The following is a 24,135-nucleotide window of genomic DNA, read 5'->3' as shown; positions in this document are numbered from 1 at the left end:
CAATACTAGCATTTCTGCCCGAGGAAGGGGCTGGAGGGGAGTGGGAGCAGGGGAGAGCAGTCAGGAGCATGGGGTGGGACAGTCCTCCCCGAAAGGCACGTGTGTGCTGAGCTAGGAGGGGGCGGAAGACACGATCCAGGGTGGAGGCGGCTGGGGCAGGTGGTGTGGGGGGGTGGGGAGGGGCAGAGGCAGGTCAGAAGAGGCTGGGAGGGAAGTGCAGGTGACTCAGAGGACCAGAAGGTGAGAAACCTGCCTCCTCCAGGCCCTCGTGGAGCTGGGGGACTCGGGGCTGGCCCCGGTACCTGTCCCCAGATTACCTCCCATGGATCCTGGGTTTCCACTCTTTCCTGATCCAGTCCTACCAGGCATCCAGTGTGGACGGTTCCTAATCACTGGACCTAACTAAGCAGTTCTTCCTGGGATCAGAATTCTGTGGAGAAATGAATCATCTGTAGTGAGGAACATCTTCCCTGGTTACTAGTCAGTGTCATTGTTTCCCGAGGGCGGCTCTGAAGGACTGGGGGTGTTGTTGCCCCTGAAAGGAGCAAGGAGCCTGGAGATGGAATGGCTGTGTGGCCTGAGCCCAGAGAGGGACCTGGGGGATGACGACGAAACCTGAGGAAGCCCAGGCGGGAGGGAGGCCGCTGGACCAGTGGTCCTGCAGAGACAATGCTGGCTTGGGGTCTGCGATCCATGGCTGTCTGGCTCTAGGTAGAAGAGGTGGCACAGGCTGTGGGGAGAGCAGCCATGGCAGATGCTGTCCCGGGCAGCTCTTGACTCCCCTTCTCTCCTGTTGGGCAGGTGCTCCAGCTGCGGTGACAGCAGGAGCCGTGTCTGAGTGGCGCTTGCTTTGGGGAGTGGACTCTGGTAGCTCGCCTGCCTATCCCTGGGCATGAGCTCCGGCTGGACTCCTCGGGTGACCTTTGGGGCTCGTTCCTGACTTGGCAGCCGAATCTCCAGCCACTAGAGATGCAGGAGCTTAATCAGTGTTCCTTGAATTTCCCACATATTCTAGAACCGCTGTGCTTTTCAGACATGCCTTTCCCACTGCCTGCAAGATCTTTTCCTTGCCCAGGAGAAAAATGAGAGAAATGCCTGTTAGATTTAAAGTAGCATCTTGAATCTCATGGTTATTTCTAAATGGTTCAAACACAGAGATTATAGAGAAGAACATGTGGCGTGTCCATCACCAGCTTTGTCAGATCTTAACACTAGGCCGTATTTGCTTCAGATCCCATTTTATTCTATGGATCTGAAGATATAAGAGAGCTGAGGCTCTCTGGGAGCTCTTTCCCACTCTTGCTCTCCTTCCTGAGAAGTGGTAACCTGTCATAAACTTGTGTTTACCCTGTGCTCGTGCTCAGCCTTCATGTTCCAGCTACTTGCTCACATAACAAATACAGACAGATATGTTGCCTCGAGCCATTAAAAAGTTGTGTATAAATGGTATCATACCTTGCATAGCAAGATTCTACAATTTGCTTTTTCACTTGATACTTTGTGTTTGAGATTTGGCCAAGTTGACACATGTATAGTATTGGCTACTGTATATATTCCACTGTGAAAATCCGTGGTTTATTTACTTCCCCACCTTCTCTGATTCGGGGTCTCTGTCTCTGTTATGTACATGTTGCCATGTGTGCTCTTAGATATGTCTTCTTTGTGCCTACATGGAAGCTTCTCTGTGTATTAGAGATAGTGTTGTCAAGTTATAGATTGTATGTCCCCACTTTACCTGTAATTCCCAAATTCTCCAAACTCTCTAAAGTTGGTAGCTTTAAAGATGGATGCCGCCATCTTCTTTCTCCCTTGCCAACACTTGTTTTTGTCAGACTTGAAATTTTTGTCAATCGTATGGGTGAGACGTGATAGGTCATTGTTGTTTTAGTTTGCATTTCCCTGATTCCTAGTGAGAGCGATTATCTTTGCCTGTGCTTATTAACCTTTTGGAGTTTCCCCTTCTGTAAACTGCCTGTTCATGTCCTTTGCCTATGTTTCTATTAGATGTTCGTTTTTTCCTTACTGATGTAGAGGTTCTTTATGTATTTGAAATAATAATCTTTTGTTGGTTATGTATGGGGCATGTTTCTTCTCTCAGTCTGTGGCTGGTCTTTTCACTGTGTTTAAGGAATCTTTGTTGCATAGAAGTTTTTTTTTTTTTTTAAAGATTTATTTATTTTAGAGAGAGAGAGCACAGCAGGAGGGGCAGGAAGAGGGAGAGAGAATCTCAAGCAGACTCCCTGCTAAGCACAGAGCCCAATGCGGGACTCAATCCTAGGACCCTGAGATCACAAGCAGAGCCAAAACCAAGAGTTGGATGCCTAACTGACTATGCAACCCAGGTGCCCCTGTTGCATAGAAGTTTTAAACTTTCATATAGTCAGCTTTATCGATATTCTTCTCTGTCATTCATGCTTGTTAAAAGTGTCTGATCTAGGGCACCTGGGTGGCTCAGTCAGTTAAGCATCTGACTTCAGCTCAGGTCATGATCCCAAGGTCCTGGGATTGAGTCCCACATCAGGCTCCCTGCTCAGCGGGGAGTCTGCTTCTTACTCTGCCCTTCCCCCCTGCTTGTGCTCTCTCTCTCTCTAAATAAATAAATAAATAAATAAATAAATAAATAAAATATTTTAAAAAGTGTCTGATCTAAGGAATACTTCCCTAAATATAATCCCTTACTTTCTTCTAAAAGCCTGTTTGTTTCATTATTCTGAGAAGGACAATCCAAATTACTTCAGTCTCTTCTTGAGAAATCTAGATTGGTACCTTGAATATTGTCATGATACCTAATTCTACAGCAGAATCAGTTAAATCAGTGGAAGGGTGAACATTTCACTTTTAAAGTTCTGTGACTGTGGATCTGACTCCTTTTGCAGCTGGCTGCTGGCCTCGTCTAGACTGAGAGCAGGGCTGAGTCATAGCGGGAGGCAGACGTGGAGTGAGCAGGAGGAACACAAGGGGAGTATCACAGGCATGGCTGCGGCACCCCTCTTTCTAGCGTGGCTCACATTGTCCCTGACCTCTGCTCTGTCTTAGCTGTCTTTGGTGTTCATTAGAACCAAATTCCAAGCTGCATAAAGGGTTTGTGGGAAGGGACATGTGTGCACACGCACACACACACCCGTTCTGTGATTTACCAGCGATCCCTTCTGTTCTCCTCAGCCCTTCCACTCCTTGGTCCAGAAAGAGCCTCAGCCACCTCACAAATCAGAGGATAAACTCAGGATTAAATTTTTGGCCCTCGAGCATTTGCTGTCACCTCAGGACTGAGCCAAATTCATTGTTCCTTTTCATATCTGTCAGGTGCACAATTCCATACCGGGAGCACATGAACAGCAGAGTGATTGAGAGGAGAGAGTCATGGGCCTGGGAGAGAGTGAGAATAGGAAATTCACTTGTGATGAAGAGTGTTGACAGTAGAGCAGGTGGGGTCTGAATGGTGGCTTCATGGGGGGTCTGCACCGTCTGGCCCGTGTTCCTAACTGGTGAGTCTTCTGTCCCTCACGGGTTGTGTACCTCACAGACCATGTAGGCCGTCTGCTTTGGATCAGAGCCCTTGACTGTGGGTACTGCTGTCACCCCGTGGTTGTGTCTCAGACGGGGAGTTTTGGGATCGCTGGGCCTGGCTGTTGCCCCTTCCTGATAGGGTGACACTAGGCCAGAGTCCGGTCTCCTTGCTCACATATCACTGGTGCTCAGCAGAGTGTAGGGCTTTGGGAAACTCTTCATTCACATACCTCAGTCCAGAACACACCCTGCAGAGCCCTGAAAGGTTTGCAGGGTAACCCTGTGTCATTTTCTGGATCCGTCGTGGTGGTGGTGGGGCCGGGGACTTAAGATGTACAATCACATAGGGCGCTTGGGTGGCTCAGTCGTTAAGCATCTGCCTTCGGCTCAGGTCATGATCCCAGGGTCCTGGGATCGAGCCCCGCATCGGGCTCCCTGCTCAGCGGGAAGCCTGCTTCTCCCTCTCCCACTCCCCCTGCTTGTGTTCCCTCTCTCACTGTCTCTCTCTCTCTCTGTCAAATAAATAAATAAAATCTTAAAAAAAAAAAAAAGATGTACAATCACATAACAAACTTAAAGATGCAGCCTTGGAGTTTTTGTACTTCAGATGTCACTTTTGAAAAGACGCCGGACGTGGAAGTTCCAACTTTTAAACATTCGCCCAGACCACTTGCATGCCACCTGACTCAAGGCTCTGCTCTTTTTTGTTGTTGTTGTTGTTATGATTTTATTTATTTATTTGTCAGAGAGAGAGAGAGACAAGCAGGGGGAGCAGCAGAGGGAGAAGGAGACTCCCCACTGAGCGGGGAGCCCAATGCGGGGCTCCATCCCAGGACCTTGAGATCATGACCTGAGCCGAAGGCAGATGCTTAACTGACTGAGCCACCCAGGCATCCCAAGGCTCTGCTCTTTAGAACCATCAATCCTGGGCTGGGGGATGCCATTGTCCTCATCAGTAACATCCACAGCAGGACTGACATTTACAGGTGTGGGGTTGTGTGTGGCCATGATGGTTGTTACAATATTGAAACACAGCCCGCATGCTGGTTAATTACTGCTTCCTGAGTCTGAGTCCCCACTCCCCCAGGATTTCTGGGTCTACCCTCTCCAATCAGCAGTTGGAGGGTAACAACAGGAACAGCAGAGGGCCTTCAGGACCCTGCTGGTGACTCTGGCCAGTTTATATTCTTGTAGGGAGACAGACAGGCAGACACCCGAACACACAGCCGCACTCTCACACACACGGTTGTTGAGGAATACATTTTCATTGGTAGATGTTCATGCCACAAAAATTGTTAAATATCGTGACTATCAAAACATCATAAAACAAAAATTTGGGCCCTTTTCTATGGTTGGAGGACAAAGGAATTCCATTGTATGCTGAGCTATGTGCTGGGTTCTTTGGAGACATTATAATAATAGATGGTGCATGAAAAGCTTGCTTGTTGGGGCAGAACACACACACACACAGAGTTTAAAAAAGCAATGCGTCACCCCGTTGACATTGATGTAGAACACAGATGCCAAGGGGTTGGGCAGTAAAGATATAGCCAGACTGCTCCAGAGTGTAAACGATTTTCTTTCTTTGTTCCTTTTAGTGCCTGCTACCACGGCTGCATAGGATTTTGGTAAATATTTAAAAATGTAATTGATTGGGGAATATCCAGTAAAAGAATTTTTAAGGCAGGTTGGGTGGATGGAGAGAGGAGAGAGGGGGACGTTGTGGAGGCGGACAAGGGCAGGGGCGGGGTGCAGCCCTGGCCCGTCACACTGGCAGCCTCCCTAGCAGGAGGGCTGTTGATGGAGGTCATGATCAGTGGGCCTGAGGGACGGAGAGGAGGCTGGCAGGACCCTGAAGGCTGGACATCAGGGTTTGGATTGAATATAAAAATCAGTAAGAATGCGATGGTGAAGACATTTCAGCCATCCCTGAATTTCTCGGGCAGGTTCCTTGCCCCAGGATAGTTAAAGCTCACCTTTTTGGAGGAGAAGCAGAGCAGTGGGAGGACCCCTACTTCAATCACATATTTTATTACCATCACCTTCAGAAGGCTTTGCTCTGTTTTCTTTTGCTCTATGCACCTTTCTGAGCTTCTCTGCACAGAGATTCTTCAGCAGATGTCCACAGCTCACCAGAGCCCACATTAGCCCCAGTTCCAATGCTCAGTCTCACAGAGGGATCGGAAGAAAAGGGAAACTACTTTTATTAGTCACACCACCAACAGTGCAAATACTACCATGCACATTCAAATGGCTTCATTATCCTCTTAACATCCTGGGTGAGTCTGTGGCTTACAGCTTAGATACATTGTTTTTTTTCTTCCCCGCCATAAAAATGCTGGTAGTATACTTTTACACCCCCAAATAACAGTGCACATTGATGGAGACATTGTGACCCATGTGGGAATTTTAATATTACTTGGAGCGCCGTGCTGGTAGCGGAAGAACCCTCCGCAGGGGCTGCCTTCAGAGGTCGAGAGCCTGTGTTCGTCACTCAGCCATGGAAGGCATTGGCCCTCTTCTGCCTGCCTGCAAGAAGGCAGAATTATCTTGTAGGTTCTTGGATTCCTCTAGATCCTCATGGTGTTTCCATGACTGTTTTATTTATTTTTTTAAAGATTTTATTTATTTATTTGACAGAGAGACAGACAGTGAGAGAGGGAACACAAGTAGGGGAGAGGGAGAGGGAGAAGCAGGCTTCCTGCCGAGCAGGGAGCCCGATGTGGGGCTTGATCCCAGGACCCTGGGATCATGACCTGAGCCGAAGGCAGATGCTTAATGACTGAGCCACCCACGCGCCCCTCCATGACTGTTTTAGAATGCCTGTTCACATATGAAGATACTTATGTTTGGCCAAAGACCAAACTCAGGCTATTTCCTGAACTTGGGAATAATACCTACTGAATTCACTTGTTTTTTTTTTTTTTTTAGATTTTATTTATTTATTTGAGAGAGAGAGTGAGAGAGAGAAAGAGCACAAGAGGGGGGAGCGGGAGAGGGAGAAGCAGACTCCCTGCCGAGCAGGTAGCCCGATGCGGGACTTGATCCCGGGACTCCAGGATCATGACCTGAGCCAAAGGCAGTCGCTTAACCAACTGAGCCACCCAGGCGCCCTGAATTCACTTGTTTTTAACGATTATTAAAGAAACATGCTTGCTTTTGCATGCTCTGCCGTGATGAAAGTCGTTAGTGCCAAGAACTAAATTGTCCATAAGCTTGAGATGCTCATGTGCACTTCACAGCAGGGATCGAGGCTTAGATAACACTTTGTTGTTTTTATGGGTAAATCTGCCCGTAAAATCTCTTTAAGTTAACACATGATTATCTCCCACAGTAGTTTAAACTGAACTAGATTTGAGAACTTGCTTATTTTCTCTTCTATTTGACATATTTGTCAATATCACTGACATATATTCTTCTGTGGAAATAAAAACTAAATGTCACATCAAGGAAATCAAGTGTCAATCAGTCGACACCTGGAGTGGAAACCAGTTGTGGGGACCTAAATAAAGTTAGTATGCTCTATTCCCTTTATATGGAAGGAGGCTTTCTGGAGATTTTCTCTCTCTGGAGAAACTCCTGAGGGTTGCTGTGGAGAGGGATGTTTGAAGTTAGAACAAAGAAGGTGATTTTCTTTGGCTTAGTAAGGTGGGGGCACAGGAGGAGTAAAGGAAGAAGCAAAGGGGACCCACAACATGGTTGGAGCAAGATGAGTATTAATGGCCAAACAGAATTCCTGCCTCCTAACAATGACATATGTCAGCCCCCTGCTTTATGGGTACAGGTTAATACAGTTTACTTTAGATACAGAACCCCCAGATCTCATCCAAGAAGGATCACTTTGTTTTGGAGTTTGTACAAGACAGGTTGGACTGATATTAATGTTTGATCTGAGGGCAACCTTAACTAGTATATCTATAAATTGATATGCTGAGAAACTGAAGAAATCCTCTTTTTCTACTTAATAGAAAGTCCTGTAACTGTTTGTGTTGAACTTCAGCCTCTTAGTGTCAGCCAATTTATACAGATTATGCAGTATTTCAATTATATTTAAGTCTATGGGAAATAGCATACCACAATCTTCATCCATATTTAGCATGTTGCCGTCTTTACTTCAGATGCATTTTTGAAAGATTTATTTATTTATATAATAAAAAATATTTTATTTATTTATTTCATTTTAGAGAGAGTGCGCAAGCATGAGTGGGAGGAGGGGCAGAAGGAGAGGGAGAGAATCTCCAGCAGACTCTGCCCTGAGTGCCGAGCCCAAAGTGGGGCTCGATCCCATAACTCTGAGATCATGACCTGAGCCAAAACCAAGAGTCAGAGTCGGCTGCTTAACCGACTGAGCCACCCAGGCACCCCTCAGATGCATTTTTTAATGTAATAGAAGGCCTCTCACTTTCCTCTTCTTCCCCTTCCACTGCCCATCCTTCCCTAGAAATAATGGAAATTAGCCTATCTGTGCTTTGTGGATACCAACACAGCTCAGTATGTAGGAGTATTATATGGTAGCAAAATATAATACTATATATTTTGTGTGTTTTAAAATCATTCACAATGGGGGCTCTTGGGTGGCTTAGTCAGTTAAGCATCCTACTCTTGGTTTCGGCCCTGCGTTGGGCTCTATGCTCAGTGCAGAGTCTGCTGGAGATTCTCTTTCTCTCCCTCTGCCCCTCCCCTGCTCACGCTTGCACACTCTCTCTAAAATGAAATAAATAAATAAATAAATAAATAAATAAAATCTTTAAAATCATTTACAACGATAGCATACTCTACATATCCCTTGAGAACTTGCTTATTTCAGTTGATATTGTTAAGATTTATCTGCAGATTTAGTTTTTTATGTTCACTATAACTTTCTAATGAAAGCATGATTTACTTAGCCATTCCTCTTTTGATGGACCCTGAAGTTGTTTCTAGCTTTTCCCTAACTAATATAGGCAATGCTACAATAGACACCCTGTACAAAGCTGGTGCATGTACTACTTCACACACACTCACAGGACACACAATTCAGCTCTACTAGATGTTGCTGGAAAGTTCTACAAAGTGCTTTCTCTACAATTGCGCCATTGCTGTGTATTTTCAGATGCCAAAATTTTGTCAATCAGATGATCACGAAAGGGTATTTCATTGTTTTAATTTGCATTTCCCCCATGACTAATGAGATTGAACATCTCTTCATAGTTTTATTAGCCATGGGGTTTTTCTCTTCTAAAAATACTCGGCTTGTTTCCTTTGCCCATTTTTCTCATTGTCTTGCTTGTCTTTTTCATACCCATTATTGTAATTGAATTTTGAGGTTTGAATGTGAATCTTTGTTGCTCATTGTCTCAGGGATCTCTGAGACCACGCCTAGGTTCAGTGATTCCCATGGGGGCTCACAGGACTCAGCATATAGTCACACAGCAGAGATTCATTATGGTAAAAGGATGCAGAACAAAATAAGCAAAGGGAAAAGGGTGAAGTCCAGAGGAAACCAACAGTAAGCTTCCAAGAGTCCTCTTCCAGTGAAGTCACACACACTGATGCACTTAATTCCTTCAGGATCAAACTGTGACAACAAGTATGGAATGTTGTCTACCAGGGAAGCTTATTGGAGACTCCATGCCCCAGGTTTTTATTGGAGGCTGGTCACAAAGGTGTTCTCTGCCTACCGCACACCAGAATTCCAGACTCCCTGAGGGAAAGCAGATGTTCGGCATAAACCACATTGTTTGTATGAACAGGTTAGGCACAGTGAGCCACTCCTATCAGATCTAGGAATGGTGGAAACCCTTCCGAGATACAAGTCCCAGATGCCAGCTAAGGACCAAGTTTGTAAGCAGGCATTTCTAAGGAGAACAGTCAGGCCTGCCATGGAAACATTTTTCTATGCAAGTATGTTCATTTCAAATATCTCCTCCTAATCTGTGTTTATATTGTCTTTGATTGTAAGTAGTAACATCTATGTTTTCCTCGGTGCTTTATAGTTTTAATGTCATGTCTAAGAAACCCTTGCCTGCCCCATTCATAAAGGTAGCTCCTTATCTTTTTCTTCAATATATTTTTATATGCCCATGTGATATGCAACAAACTAGCTGACTCTTAGTAAGTCTAATACTTTGTGGATTCTCTTTAGTCTTTATAATTTGCAGTTATGACCATCTGTCTCTTTTCAATCTTTGCTCCTCTTACTGACTTTTCTTGTCTTACTCCTCTGGCTACATTCTCTAGTACCATATTGAGTGGGAGTCGTGATAGTGAGCATCCTCGTCAGTTCTAACGTTTTTAAGGGAATGCCTCCATCACCTAACCATTAAATATGATGTTTGCTATGTGATGCAGGTAGATGTCCTTCATCAAAGTAAGAAAGTTCTTGTCCCAGTTTGTGAATATTTTTCTAAATTTTGTGAATGGGAGTTGAATTTTATGAAGTGCTTTTTCTGTATCAATTGAGGTCATTATAATTTTTGTCCTTAATATGTTAATGAGGGGGCTTTATTAAGAGATTTTTTTATGTTAAACTACTCTTATATTATTCACATTAAAGATACTTTGGAAATTATTATTATTATTAAATACACTGCTGGGCTTGACTTGCTAAAATTTTATTTAGGAGTTTCTCATCTGTGTTCATGAGTGAATGTAGCCTGTAATTTTCTTGTACTGTCCTTATCTGGTTTGGTTTCAATGTTATAGTAGCTTCATCAAATGAGTAGGGGAAGGTTTCTTTTTTTCCTACTCTTTGGGAGAGTTTGCTTAAGACTGGAATTGGTAAAACTTGGTAGAATTTGCCCGTAAAACTGTTTAGACATGGGGAGTATTGTGTCAGTTTTTAACCACTAACTTAATTTTTTTTTTAATTATAGGACTGTTAATTTTAAATTTATTCTTAAATTATATACAGATTAAAGCATTTTTGGATTATACTGTATATAGAATTTTAACTATTTAGCTACTAGAATTGTAACTTTTTTCCTTTAATGGGCATTTCCTACATCCTTAAATCTTCTTCAAGAAGGTGACTTTTAAGCATTGAATTTAGCAGTGGTTTTTATTTACCATTAATTTTCTTTCTAGGATTTCATAAGGTTACGTATGTAACTAGCTGTGCAAGGCACATAGCAGGCACACAATAATTTCTGCTGTACATTGCACCCAGAACTTATCAGGTATTGTAACTTTCCAGAGCAAAAAGCTAGAATTTCCTCATGCTGTACTGGATGAGGGTAAAGGCAGGTCTATGAAAATTAATGGCCAGGGGTAAACGGGGGGGCTTTCCTTTTTGCTAAAGGAAAATAACACATTCTTTTGGAGTGATGACTTATTTTTGAAACACATCCTGCCTGAAATGATGAGTCCAGATTTCTAGGTCTGAGCAACCTCTGTTGAAAGACATTTGTAGAGATTTCCGAAAGTGCATAGAAAGGCGGCCCGTTCTTAGTTCTGGGGGAAGAGTGACCCGAGGAGGAAATACTTTCCCCCTTTATTCTTCTCAGTTCATAGAGCATAGCATATGGTTTTCCATGGGGTTACTCTGCTGCACACTGGGACTAAGGAGTCAGTTGCCTTGTGGTGGGTTTATGCGATGCCCCCTCAGGTTTGGAAATTTTTTGACCCTAATCGCTAATGACATAGCAATTACATTTCTTTTTTTTTTTTTTTTTTTAAAGATTTTATTTATTTATTTGATAGAGATAGAGAGAGAGAGAGCACAAGCAGGTGGAGTGCCAAGCAGAGGGAGAGGGAGAAGCAGGCTCCCCGCTGAGGAAGGAGCCCGACGTGGGGCTCGATCCCAGGACCCTGGGATCATGACCTGAGCCGAAGGCAGCCGTTTAACCGACTGAGCCACCCAGGCGCCCCAGCAATTACATTTCTTAATAAAGATAATCCCTCCATTCCTCCCCCAACCTGCCCAAATCACTTAAGTGCCCACCATCACTGTAGCCAGTGTCCTTTGGACAAGACTCTGAAAACTCATGCCAGAGTTTCCTGTTTCCCGGGCTTGTGGGTGAAGAGCCCGAATCAGCACTGCCTAGGTGGTGGGGCTCAGAGAGCAGAAGGAGCTGTGAGCAACCCATTCAGACTGAAATCAGAAACATGGTTAGGCTTGTACATTCTCCTTTTATTTTATTTATTTATTTGAGAGAGAGAAGGTGAGAGAGCGAGAGTGGGGGAGGAGTAGAAGGAGAGGAACAAGCAGATTCCACACTGAGTGTGGAGCTCAACACAGAACTTGATCCCAAAACACTGAGACCATGCCCTGAGCCAAAATCAAGAGCCAAAATCAATAACCAATGCTTAATGGGCTGAGTCATCCAGGCGCCCCACGTGCGTTCTCCTTTTAAAGAGCCCTCACCAGTCCTCACACATTTTTTCTCAAAAGCACTCTATACACCCATGCCACGTGTGTGTTTTCTGCTTGTCGCAGTCACACACCCTCTCCAACAAGTGCCTGCGTGAGACAGCCAACCCAGTCCTTGTCCAAGGCGCACAGAAGACCATGTTCCAAGCTCTCGTCAAAAGCAACTTGTCTTCCTTTGAGACATTCCTGTTCTGATTGGTTTAAAACAATTCTTTAAGAAAGCTGCAGACTATCTGGGTAAAAAAAAAAAAAAAAAAAAATCTCATGTAGCAAACTATTTAAAAAAAATCTGGGATGTGGAAAACTTCCTTTTTTCCTTTTAGCAGGAGGGTAGCTTTAATGTTCTTCTCATTCTTTTGGCCACAGAGTAGCAATTTCTAAATTGTCAGACATGGTGCTTCTTGGGTCTCACATATACCCATTTCTTCCTGCCACTCAAGGTTGGTGAACATCGAAATATTTCCTTCCAAAGTAGAAATGAGAATGTGAAAAGAGATGAAATGAATCACTTATTCTAAGTCATTTTTTGGGTGTGTGTGTGTGTGTGTGTGCTTGCTCTTGGCTTCCTGCTCCTAAAACTCCCTCTTCCTCCCACTTCCTGTGTTCGAAGGCTGTGGACTTGGGTATGCCCCTTCCCAGGCGTGTGACCTTGAGCATGCTGTCGGACCTCTTGGAGTCTGCATCTTCGCCTCTATAAAATCTAAGATCCCTTCTCCTTTAATGGCCAAGGAATTTATGACAAAATTTAGGCCCCCAGGTTACCACTGTAGACCAGGAAAATTACCAACATTTTGGGACATGACATAAAATCCTGGTTGGACTTCATGGGATCGGGGACTGGGGCCGCCGAGTGCACTCTAGGACATTTGTTGGCTGGAGACGTGAAACGGACACACACATTCTCATGACACTTGGAGGCAGGTGTCAGTGTTCAATTCAGGAGAGACCTTGGTCTTCATCCAGTCCAGCAGTTTCATTTTCCAGATGAGGAGGCCGAGGGCTTGGCCCTTGAGGACTGTGTGCCAAGGTGAGTGGTTGCTCCCCCCAGCGGCTTCTCAGCGGCTCCCACTTTATGAGTCTGTGATGAGGTGGCTTGAGTTTTTATAGGTCATGTGTGGATTCACAGGTTCATGCGTGCTCCCCACCAGCTTGGCAGAAGGCTGAAAATGAGAACTGAGCTTCCTGCTGAAGCCTTCCAGTGTCTCTTGGATAGCACAGGACAGGGCTAGGTCTTTGTTAGCCAGGTTGGTGGTCAGAGGGTTCTTAGTCTCCACACATTCTGTGGAGGAGCTGATTGCTGCATGGGCCTGGGGCCCTAGGGCCCTGGATGGAGCTGCTGTTCTACATTGTGCTGAGTGTTCATTGTCATTTCCTCATCATTGTCATCACCGAGTTTCGCTGAGTAATCAGGCACGAAGGCCTGACCCCTTCCAAAGCTGTAACACAGGGCCCTGTCTTCCAGGAGGTGGGTGTCCATCCCGCTGAGAGGCAGGACTGACACATACCAGGTAAACAACCCCACCGGGCCTCCTGGGCCCCCTGAAATACGACCTTCAGGTTCCAAAGTGCATGGGGAGGAGTCTCGGGGTCCCCCGGGGAATGGAGGCATGGCCCACTCCTGACCCGAATGGCCCGCCCCTCTTCCTTTGCTCCATGCTGGGGGCAAACAGTGCTGTTGGTATTGGAGCAGGATCAAAGCTCGCTCCTCGCTAACCTGCAGAAAGGAGCAGGTAAACAAATGGGAACCATAAAAGAGAGAGAGACTGAAATGAAAGTTTGTCTCCCTGTGATTAGCAACTGGCCCCTTTCCAAATTCCACCTGCTGTGTGTGTGGAGCTGCTGTGGCTCATTCCAAGCATCTCTCACCGCACTGACCCAGGCCTTCAGGGAACAACCCGCTGGTGCTGGTCACGGGGAACAAGGGCAGAGCAGCTCCGGGAGGAGGCAGCGGGGGCAGTGTGAGGGCAGGACAGGCAGGACCCACAGGTGCGGGTGAGGACGCGTGTCCCAGGCCCAAGCGGCCGGTGACGGCTGCCGACTCACCGTGTTTCTGGAAGGTTCCTTAACTGTCTCTGCTCCAGCTGCCCCATGTGTGAACTTGCTTTGGCGTCTGGCATGCCGATGGGCCTGCTGCCACCGAAGTCACAGCCGCCCTCATGTCAGGTCTCCGCCATGTGTCAGTCGCTTTGGTGCAGTCTCCAAACTTAGCGGCCCGGGCAGGGGCACAGGCAGGTCCTAGGGACGGCAGCTCATCAGGTGATATCAGACTGCAGGCCAGGTGAGTCTGGGGAATGACACTGGGTCCTGAGCCTCATGCAGCATTCCACTGAAAGAAGAGGCACTGGATTGGCTGGTTTCTGGACGTCTTCCCTGGCTCAGGTCTTCAGCCCAAGTGTCTGGCTCATGGGTGCAGAGCCCGAGTCAGCGCTGCCTAGGTGGTGGGGCTTGGAGAGCAGAAGGACGACACCCGCCCTCCAGTGTCTTCTCTCCCTGGCCCTGCTAGGCTGCCATGCGTCCCTTCCCACTGGACAAGGGCGGGGCACCAGTGTGGCCAGCCAGGGAATCCAGGAATCAGGTCCAGTGAACATAAACACCCTTGTCAGAGTGGCTGTCTGGATTCTAGAGAATAAGGCCTGAGACTGAGAATGGGGTAGAGAGCCCCTGGGCTTGGGTTGGACCCAGCCCCTCCCTGGGAACCTGGTGATCAACCCCTAAGAATGTAAGGAGCATTTTGCAATGTGGACAATAAGAGCTAAAAAGGTGAGTTTGCTTTATTCGCTTTTCTTGACCTGCCTGCAGCACGGTCGGGTAGGACGCCATTCGCGTGCCCTCTGCAGGGGTGAAGGGACACCTCCCGCTTCCCTTGTGGTGAGATATGGAGGGTGGCTAGGGGCCGTAGCAGGTGCTTGGAAGCTTATCTCCACTGCTCTGCTAACTTACTGCGTGGCCCAGGACAACAACTTACCTCCTCTGGGACTCAGGTACCCATAAGAAAGGAAACGACAACGTCAGACTCCCCCTGAGGACCTGGAATGAATAACCAATACGAATGCTTTGATGCTTGATAAACACAATCCTGTTGGCCCTATAAGACTTCCAGTGAGGCCTACAGGATGAACAACTTTTAAAGCTTGCGTATTGGTTTGCTGTCACACTACCTGGTGGAATTTACTTCCTTAGAATGGCAGGAAGAGGGAAGTTCTTTCTCACATGTCTGTTACTTTCTGCCAAGTGGAAATGTCATGCAGGCATCTGTACTGGGCTTGAATGGGGTAGGTGCCCACCCTAAACTAACACAGTCCCAAGCTCCTGACTGTGAATGTACATCGTTTAGCTGATGGACTTCACATGCAACATTTTTGCAGGTGCCATCTTGTCTCCTAGTCTCCTTTCATACATTCTCCATGGCACCTCGCCCAAGACCATGAACGTAGCTTCCCATAGATGCTTACCGACGACTAATTGGCTAACTGATGGAGTCTGAGTGGCTAACCCTTGAATTTCTTGATGGTTCTTTATGTGCAAAGTCTGAAATCTGGGAGACACCGGTCATCTTTGGATCTAACATGATCTCCAGCAGTTGCTTGTACGCCTTTGGTGGCTGGTACTTGTGGTCAACATTTATCAAATATCCTATCTGAACTGGGGCATGAAACACTCCAGGTGGGGGCACATTATCACCGCTGCTTCCCATGCTGACAGACTGGTCACATCTTTCTATTTGTCTTCAGAGAACCTTCTCTCCCTCCTGTGTAATAGGTACACCTAAATGCCCACGGACCAGCAGACTGAAGAGGGTAGGAGACAGCCACACATCAAAGCAACTGTCTGATCGAAGGACAGACCAGGGTCTCTGCTCCATTTGATGACTTGTTCTCATTTTGCTTATTTCCTCGGTCAGAGCCACTTCTTTCCTTTTTCTTTGATGCCGAAGAGACGTACGGAGGGTCCTTTACACATCTGCCTTCCTAATTGCTTTTCCAGGTAGAGTCTCCAGGGAGGGGATGATTTCCTAATGGGAATTCTCAGGAGTCTCACTCTGGAAGTAGAATGGAATTTTTAGAAGGATGGAAGATGGATGTTCATTTCGCATACACACACAATGTCAGTAACAGTGACATTTTAACCAGTACATAGGGTTTAGCCAGGAAGAGAACTTCATCCTCATTGGTTCACACATACACATGTTAAAGCACTTACAATCACACCTGGCACAAAATAAAAACCCCGTGAGTATTTGTTGTTATGAATATGACCATCTTTTAGTCCATGTTCCATGGCAAGGAGACGTCAACAGCCTGCCTCAGACTCATAAGCTCTGGGTTTGTAGCCCCAGGACAGCGGGAGAACCAGACAGTCAGGGGGCCCCTCATCTGTGGCGATGCCCTGTGTCAGGTGCTGCTTCTCCCGGCCCATGAACTCCCCTGAACTGTTGTGTTCTCCACAACCCCCGCCCCCCCCCCGCCGCCTCCCGCAGCCTCCGGTTTGCATCTCCCGTGCTTGGGCCCAGCATGGAGAGAGGGTGGAGGGGCTCACGTCTGAGGCTCTATCTCTGTCCCTTATGCCAAATCCAGCTCCAGGTTTGTGCTCTTGGCATTTCAGGGCTCCCTGCTCACTCCACAGGCATAGTGTGGCATGTGTGATGAATCGACATGCTCTAGCGAACGGTTCTCAGAGCATAAGCCAAGAACTTCCTGAAGAGATATGCAGATACATCTCATGACTGACTGCGTACTTGGTGCGTGTGGGCACTAAGCGAGGCAGTGGGGATGGGGTGCTGAGAGGCGCCCCCCCTCTTGTTTTCATCTGCGTCCTGCCCCAGGAGCTCCGGCTATGCGGTCGGGGAGCTGATAGACCGTTGGGCCTCCCAGGCCCCTTGAGACACATGGGACTTGTGAGACCCGATTCCTAAAAGCGCAGGCATTGTCGTGGAGGGTTCTCTTTCTAGAGTCGAACATTGGTCATTTAGCCAGCCTGGGTGATACCAAAAAATTCACTTGGAAAAAAAAGAGAAGCACAGTTAGCGAACAGATGTCATAATGCTAAATAACTGGTTTGGCCGCCTTCAACAAGCTGACTGGTTCTTTTGTCATCTTGTAGCCACAGTCTGTGTGTCTGCTCGGCTTTCTTATGCTGGGGCTTTTCCCTGAGGATCACCATCAGGTTTTTCCAGTATTTAGATGATTAAACTCACAGATGGCAGCTTCTAAGTTATTCTGCCACTGATTAAAGAATTGTTAAGGCAGATTTATTTCTCTAAATACAAACACATGCAAAACTGAGATTTTGGTTCCAACTTTGCTAGACACAATAGCGCATTGTTTCTTGCGTCAAGATGTGTTTCATTATATCCTTGTGTTATAAAACAGCAGCGCTTGGCATTTATATTATGGTGTCGATCACTAAAGAACTCTAAGCTCTTGACCGCAGTTTTAGAAAGATACTCAGTCTTTCCAGTTTTTTTTTTTTCTTTTTTTTCCATCATCACCAACATAGGTGTGATAATGTATGGAAAGCACCACATTGCATACAGTGGGTGCTCACTAATTCTGGTTATTATCTGTATCAGTAGTCTGATCTGACAGATGTATTTGTGGTTAAACATGCATGGTCCTTGCCCCATGTCTCTGCATCCTTTTTTTTTCTTCTGGGAAAAGTAGAGAACTGGAGTTTGTTGCGATCTCTTCCCTTTGTCCTGTTAAAGTTTTATTAAAAAAAAACAAAAAACAGTGGAAATCACCAGTCTTGGTCTCATGCAAGCTGGTCTCAAATTAGTGTTCTTAAAAAAATAAAAACTCCATCATTATTCACAAGTATAATTTTGTATGTAGAACTCTCCCTTTCAATTTACAAATAAGTTATTAATTTAGTACAAGAGTTTATTAAGATTTTTGTAGTCAAAATTCAAAATTAAATTGTATTTATTTACATCACCAATAGTTTGATAATGAAAAGGTACCCAGGAATCAATCTAACAAATGATTCATAAAATCTCTATGGAGAAAATTATAAGTTTTTTTCAAAAGACATTAAGAACTCTAAATAAACAGAGAGCGAATACCATGTTCGTGATAGGATGACTTCGTATTGTCAAATGTCAGCTCTCCACAAAGTGGTCTGAAGATTCACTGCAGTTCCAGTCAGAATTACAACAGGTTTTGGGGAGGAGGGTGTGATAAACATTTATATAAGGAGTAGAGAGAGGAAGGGAGATTCATTGTAAAGCTATGTAAATAAGAGAATGGGTATCAGTACCTGGGGAAATATGAGACAGATAGCCTTGTGGAAAGTGGGAGAACGAAGACTTATTTAAGAAATAGTGCTGAGGGGCGCCTGGGTGGCTCCATTGATTAAGTGTCCGACTCTTGGTTTCAGCTCAGGTCATGATCTCGGGGTCATGGGATCAAACCCCGTGTTGGGCTCAGTACAGAGTCTGTTTGAGATTCTCTGTTTCCCTCTGCCCCTTCCCACCACTTGCTCATGCATGCTCTTTCTGTCTTTCTAAATAAATAAATAAAATCTAAAAAAAAAAAAAATTGTGCTGGGACAGTTGAAAGCCAGCTAAGAGCCTAGCCATGGAATTAGGTCCCTACCTTCACCATATACAAAAATGAATTCCAACTGGATTAAAGATTGAAATGTATAAAGCAAACTCTAAACAGTTTAGGAAAGACTATGGGAAGGTATTTCTATGACCTTGGTGGTAGGGAATGACTTTCTGAAGAAGACACAAAAAACATAAACCGTGAATATAAAGATTGATAAATTTGTATTTAACTAAGAATGTCAGTAAAAAGACACCATAAAGTAAAAACAAAACAAAAACTACAGATTCAGAGAAATTATTTGAAATATATATAACTGAAAAAAATTAGTACCCAGAATATATGAAGAAATACTACAGATAAATAAGAAATAGATAATTCAAACGAAAATGGGCAAAGGACTTGAACAGATATTTCAGAGAAAAGAAAATAGAAAGAGCTAATAAACATATGAAAAGGTGCCTAACCATCAGAATTTAGGAACCCCAAATTTAAACCATAATGTGGTACCATTTTGTGTCAGCCAGATTGACAAAAATGGAAGTCTGACATTATGAAGTGTTGGCGAGGTTACATAGGCCAGTGGGAACTCTCCTATACCACTGGTGGGACTGCGACTGGACACACTGACTTTGGAAAGCAATTTGTTTTTACCCCTATGATCCAGGTAATGGGCTGAAAGTCCGACCAGTCCATTCCCTGGCAGAGACCCTGGTGGGAAGAGAATGAGCTTTGGGGTCAGACAGACAAAGAGTGGAACCCTAGTTTGAGCATCACCTAGTCATATGAGCTAGAGCAGATGACTTTTTGGGTTCCTTTATCTGTACAGTGAGAGTACAGAATTTGTGTATAATGACTAAAAATTAATGGCACAGAGTTCAACCTCACTAAGTGGCAGCTACTTTTATTGTTTTCTGAGTGAAGGGCAAGCTCCTGGAGGACCCTGCCTCATCCTTCCTGTCACTGCCCGTAGCAGGGACCGTGGATAGGCAGTAAAGGTAGGTTTAATGTGGATTCGCAAGATCTCCATTAAATGCCCAGCTCCTACTCTGTGCATCTAATTATACACCACCCTCCCTGCACCCTGCCGCCTCTGCGCTGCACCACACAGTGTTCTTCACCCATGAAATTCCCCGCCTGCTGCCTTCACATCATCGTGGCGTCTTCTCTGCTGGCGTCAGCCGTAGCATCAACCTTTGAACAGCCGTGTGTCCATTCAGAACACAAAAGCTCATTGCGATGGGAGGATATGTTCTTTCTCTGTTGCTGGGTACCTTTTGAGCTTCTTGCAAGTTACAAACCCGGCTCTGCAGAGAACACGGGAGAGCAGAGGGCTGATGCGTGGACAGATCCAAGGTGCACTCCAGTGACCTTCTCTCAATGCAGCAGTCTCAGAAATAAATTTACCCTTTCCTGAAATGTCATTAAAGGGGCACCTGGGTGGCTCAGTTTGGCTGAGCATCCAACTCTTGATTTTGGCCCAGGTCATGATCTCAGGGTTGTGAGATCAAGCCCCGCGTTGGGCTCTGTGCTCAGCGCGGAGTCTGCTTCTCTTTTCTCTCCCTCTCTGCCCCTCCCCCAGTCACATGCTTTTTCTCTCTCTAACAAAGAAATAAATCCTTAAAAAAAACTCATTAAAGAGTACACTTACCTTGATGAGCACAGAGTGATGTATACAATTGTTGACTCGCTGATTGTTGTACACCTGAAACTAATATAACATTGTGTATTAACTATACTGGAATTAAAATAAAAAACTTAAAAAAAAAAGGGAGCATGGCTTTTGAACACCCTTCCAATGTCACACGTGGGCCCACTCCGACCTTGGCCATCGTGAAGCCATGTTTCCAGGCACACTGTTAGGATCATGTCAGCACACAGAAATCAGAGCCCAGGAGGATTAGATCTGACATTTGAACCAGTCCGGGCCCTCTGCCCAGGTATGTCCTCTAGTCTTCAGCCTCTCTTGATGTGACATTTTAATTTCTCTTTTATAAACATCATACTATAAATCCAAGTCTTTCTGAGCCAATACTAAGACAACCAAGCATCCGGTTTGCCTGGGACTTGAGGGGTTTCCTAGGACACAGGACTTTGAGTGCTAAAACTGGGAGAATTCCAAGCAAATGGGACTGTTGGTCACTGTAGCCAACACCTGCCTTGTGCACCTGGTGTGGGCAGGCCACAGCTGTGTGTTTGCACGTAGTGGGTTGAATAGTGACTCACCAAAAAAGATATGTCCAAACGGAGCCTCAGAATGTGCCTTGCTTGGAATAGGGTCTTTACAGATGTAATTAAGATTAGGATCTTGAGATCATCCAGGATTAGGGTGGGCCCTAAATGCCATCAGTGATGAGGGTCTTCATAAGAGGCAGAAAAGGAGAAGACAGAGACACAGGGGAGGCCGTGGCAGAGGTGGAACCATGTGTCTATAAGCCAAGGGACCCTGAGGATTGTTCCTGCTGGGGGAGGAAGGGAGAGACTCTCCCTCACACCCTTGGAAGGAACCAGCCCTGCGGACACCCTGATCTCAGACTTCTGGACTCCAGAATGGTGAGGGGATAAGTGTCAGTTTATTTGAAGCCCACAAATTTGAGGCCACTTGTTACCACAGCCACGGAAAACTCACACAACATGGCAGGTGAGTTTGGGATACTGACTGCCAAAAACCGGGCGGGGATTTTAGATTTTTTTTTTTTTTTGCAGCTGTCAGTCCAGCCCACCCCTTTGCTCCAAGTGAGCCAGCCTCTCTCTGTGGCCATTGTCTGCGGCTATTTTTTGGGGGGGCTTCCATTCAGTAGTGCAGCAGGGCGCGTTCCTTAGGGCATGAGGGCTGCACATGCAGGAACCCTGGGGCTGCATCCTAGGGAGTGTGCCAGGCGGAGGCTGGGCCCATGGTCTTCAGACCCCTGACCTTTCTACACCAAAACAACTGTGTCTTAGACGACTTTTTTTTAGGGGATTTAATGTAGGGTTTCATTTGGCCTGGAAAATGCCTTGCCACTTAAGAAAGAAAATAAAGGAATTTCCAGAAATCTCTATAGTTTGGATTTTCTCTCTCCTTTCTCTTCAAATGCTGTTTTTATGCCCTGCCATCCTGGGCAGAGTTTGGACAACCCCCAGTGCTTGGGATCACACCCCTCCGAATGGCCGGCCTCACCCCTGCAGACCTTCAGGCTCTAGGCTGGGTCTTGCGGTTACTCTAAGCACTGAGCGGGAGAAGGCATGAAGGGGGGGGGTGGGGAAGAGTGGGCAGGCAGGAAAATTATTCTAAAAGGGTTACAGGAGAAAGGTGGGGGATCACAAAAGGAGACGTCATGTCTCCAGGAAAGTGCTATAATTTCCCCAAGTACAGCTGTAGACATTGCACGCCAGACTCTCTGCCGTGCATACATTGCAGGAGGACAATTTACCTGCATTGTTCCCTCCGTGTCATCTGCATCCTCTCTCCCGTGCATCAGTCGGCAGGGCTCGTTCGGCACATTACCACCTGCTGCCCTTTGAGTGTTCATGTCTTTGCACTCATCTGGCTGCCAAAATGTCCCTTTTGCAAGTCACAGACATCATTCAGTGTACTTCTTATTTTACCCCGCTTATCCTGTTCCAGGCTCTTTATTTCATTTACTTTGCATTCAGAATTTTGGGCCTAAATCAATAGCCTTGACATAAAGGCAGGGCCCTGCTTTCTCTCTTTGGCATTAGCAATTCCTTTCCTGAATCAGACATTTCTTTTTCTCTCTAGAAGTCCTGTGTGGAAAATGGCCCACTTAACAAGTCTTAATTTGTTCAAGGGAGAGACGGAGATAAAAAATTGGGGATGGGATTTCCCTGTGAAAGGACTCTACCTACTTCTACCCTCAGCCTTTTACAGTTTGCAGCGTGGTTCTTGGTTCCAGAATGTTCCTCCCTCCAGAGAAAGGAGGCTTGGGGGCGCCAGCAGTGCGTGCGGAGCTCCAGCCCTGCTCCGCCGCGCTGTTCAGTGCTTCCAAAGTTAACTTGTCTTCCTGTTTTCTCTGCTATAAATTGGAGACTCACGGAATCTTGGGGAGTATTTTGATTGACGGAGTGCCAGGTACCATCCTGAGACGCACCCCCACGCAGGATAATGGATGCATCCCAAACCAGCCGCACCTGACACCTGCAACTCATGCTCTCCTCTGAGTCCTTGTTTAGAACGCGTCTTCCTCACAACGTCTGTGACAGTCGGTTCCAGCGAGGCCTCTGCGTGCGCATGGAGGGGGGGTCCCCTCCCGAAGGGGATGGGGAGGAGTGGTGGATACTACCCTGATCCGGTTGATGGGACCGGGTTGGGAAATAAGACTTCCCCGGTAGTCTCCGAGCTGCGTGCGTCTGAAATGAAGTCTCAGTTAGCTGAAGCCAAGAGGAGAAGGTCTTCCTACCTCTTCTCCACTGGCTCAGACCTCCTGCCTGTCAGAGGATAGAGCCCCTGGCCTTTCCTGATGACACCCTGAAGCTAAGGCATTCGGGGCTTAGCGTCCCTGGTGCTTTTATTCTATCTGATTTTCATCATGGCGGCTGGACCTTCACCAGAGGCTGACTGTTCTCATTTCTCCCCGGGGAATCTCAACATCCTCCATGCTCTCTTGTCAGAGTCGCTCCCCAAACCATTGATGGCAAGGCTTCAGACCATCTGCTTTTTCCTACTGAGGGGCTCTGAGCACCTTGCTGGCCATGGTGTGACTGCTGTGTGGGAGTACCTAGCCTTGGAGTGTAGAAGCTGGGGCTGTGTGGCCTCTTTCTTTGATTTTTATAGCACAAAAAAAAAATGTGTGCAAAAAAGTGTATATAGTGGGAATATAAAGTTAGAAGAAGAGTAGTGAAAAGAACACCCATGTTCTGACCATCAAGCATAAGAAGTGGAATATTCTAGTACTCTTGAAGCCCCATATGCAATGTTCCCTCATTGTACCTTCCCCTTTCTACCCCATGGATGAAACTCTGTCCTGAATTTATTGCTAATCAACTCATTGACATTATTATATTATATTATTTACTACATATCATATATTCAAATACCTAGAGCCAAATCTGAGAGAGGTTCTTCTGTGGGATAGATTTTCGTTCTAGTTCACCACCCAGGGTGTCCACCAAAGGTTGACAGGTACCCACCTGTTTCCTGTGGAATTCTCTTATTTAGATTCTTACACTTCTGAAATGTTAGGCTTGGTATACAGCAGTAAAACAGAATTGGTTATCTGTTGTCACAATGGTGAGGCATGACAAGCCACAACAAAACTTAGTGGCTTAAAATACCAATCATTTATTGTTGCTCCTGGGTCTGGGAAGTGAGCAGGGGTGTGCTGATTGAGGCTGGGCTCCACTCCGCTTGGCGCCCACCTGTGGGTTCAGTTCAGTCTGCCGCACGTCTCTCATCCTCCTTGGATCAGTCTAGTGGTTTCTCCTCCTCCTCCTCTTCCTCCTCCTCCTCCTTTTCTTTTAATTGAAATGTAGCTGACACCCAGCGTTACATTTGTTTCCGGTGTACAACACAGGGGCTCCACAAGTCCACATGTCACACTACCTTCACCACCAGTGTAGCTCCCATCTGTCACCATGCAACACCATGACGACACACACCATTGACTGTATTCCCCATGCTGTACCTTCCATGCCTGGGACTTAGTAATTCCATAGATGGAAGCCTGCATCTCACACTCTGCCCATCTCCCCTGCCCCTTCCCCTTTGGAAACCATCATTTGTTCTCTGTATTT

General features: G+C 46.1%; 1 protein-coding gene across 2 annotated transcripts in view; it reads left to right on the top strand.

The window, feature by feature from the left end:
• The window catches only part of KIF26B (kinesin family member 26B), a 412,513-nt gene that overhangs the window by 71,998 nt on the left and 316,380 nt on the right, over nt 1-24,135 (top strand). The window contains exon 3 of one of the 2 annotated variants that reach the window (XM_081824475.1): nt 5,106-5,135. The exons of the other annotated variant lie outside the window; for it this stretch is intronic. Coding sequence (XP_081680601.1) covers nt 5,106-5,135 — 30 coding nt within the window. The remainder of the gene's footprint in view (nt 1-5,105; nt 5,136-24,135) is intronic. 2 annotated transcript variants of the gene reach the window in all.

Source organism: Leptonychotes weddellii, chromosome 6 (genome assembly GCF_054177405.1).
Source record: "Leptonychotes weddellii isolate Sample4059 chromosome 6, ASM5417740v2, whole genome shotgun sequence".
In the NCBI taxonomy this organism is placed as follows: domain Eukaryota; kingdom Metazoa; phylum Chordata; class Mammalia; order Carnivora; family Phocidae; genus Leptonychotes; species Leptonychotes weddellii.
The sequence above is the reverse complement of the archived record's forward strand: the minus strand, read 5'-3'. Positions and strand labels throughout refer to the sequence as shown.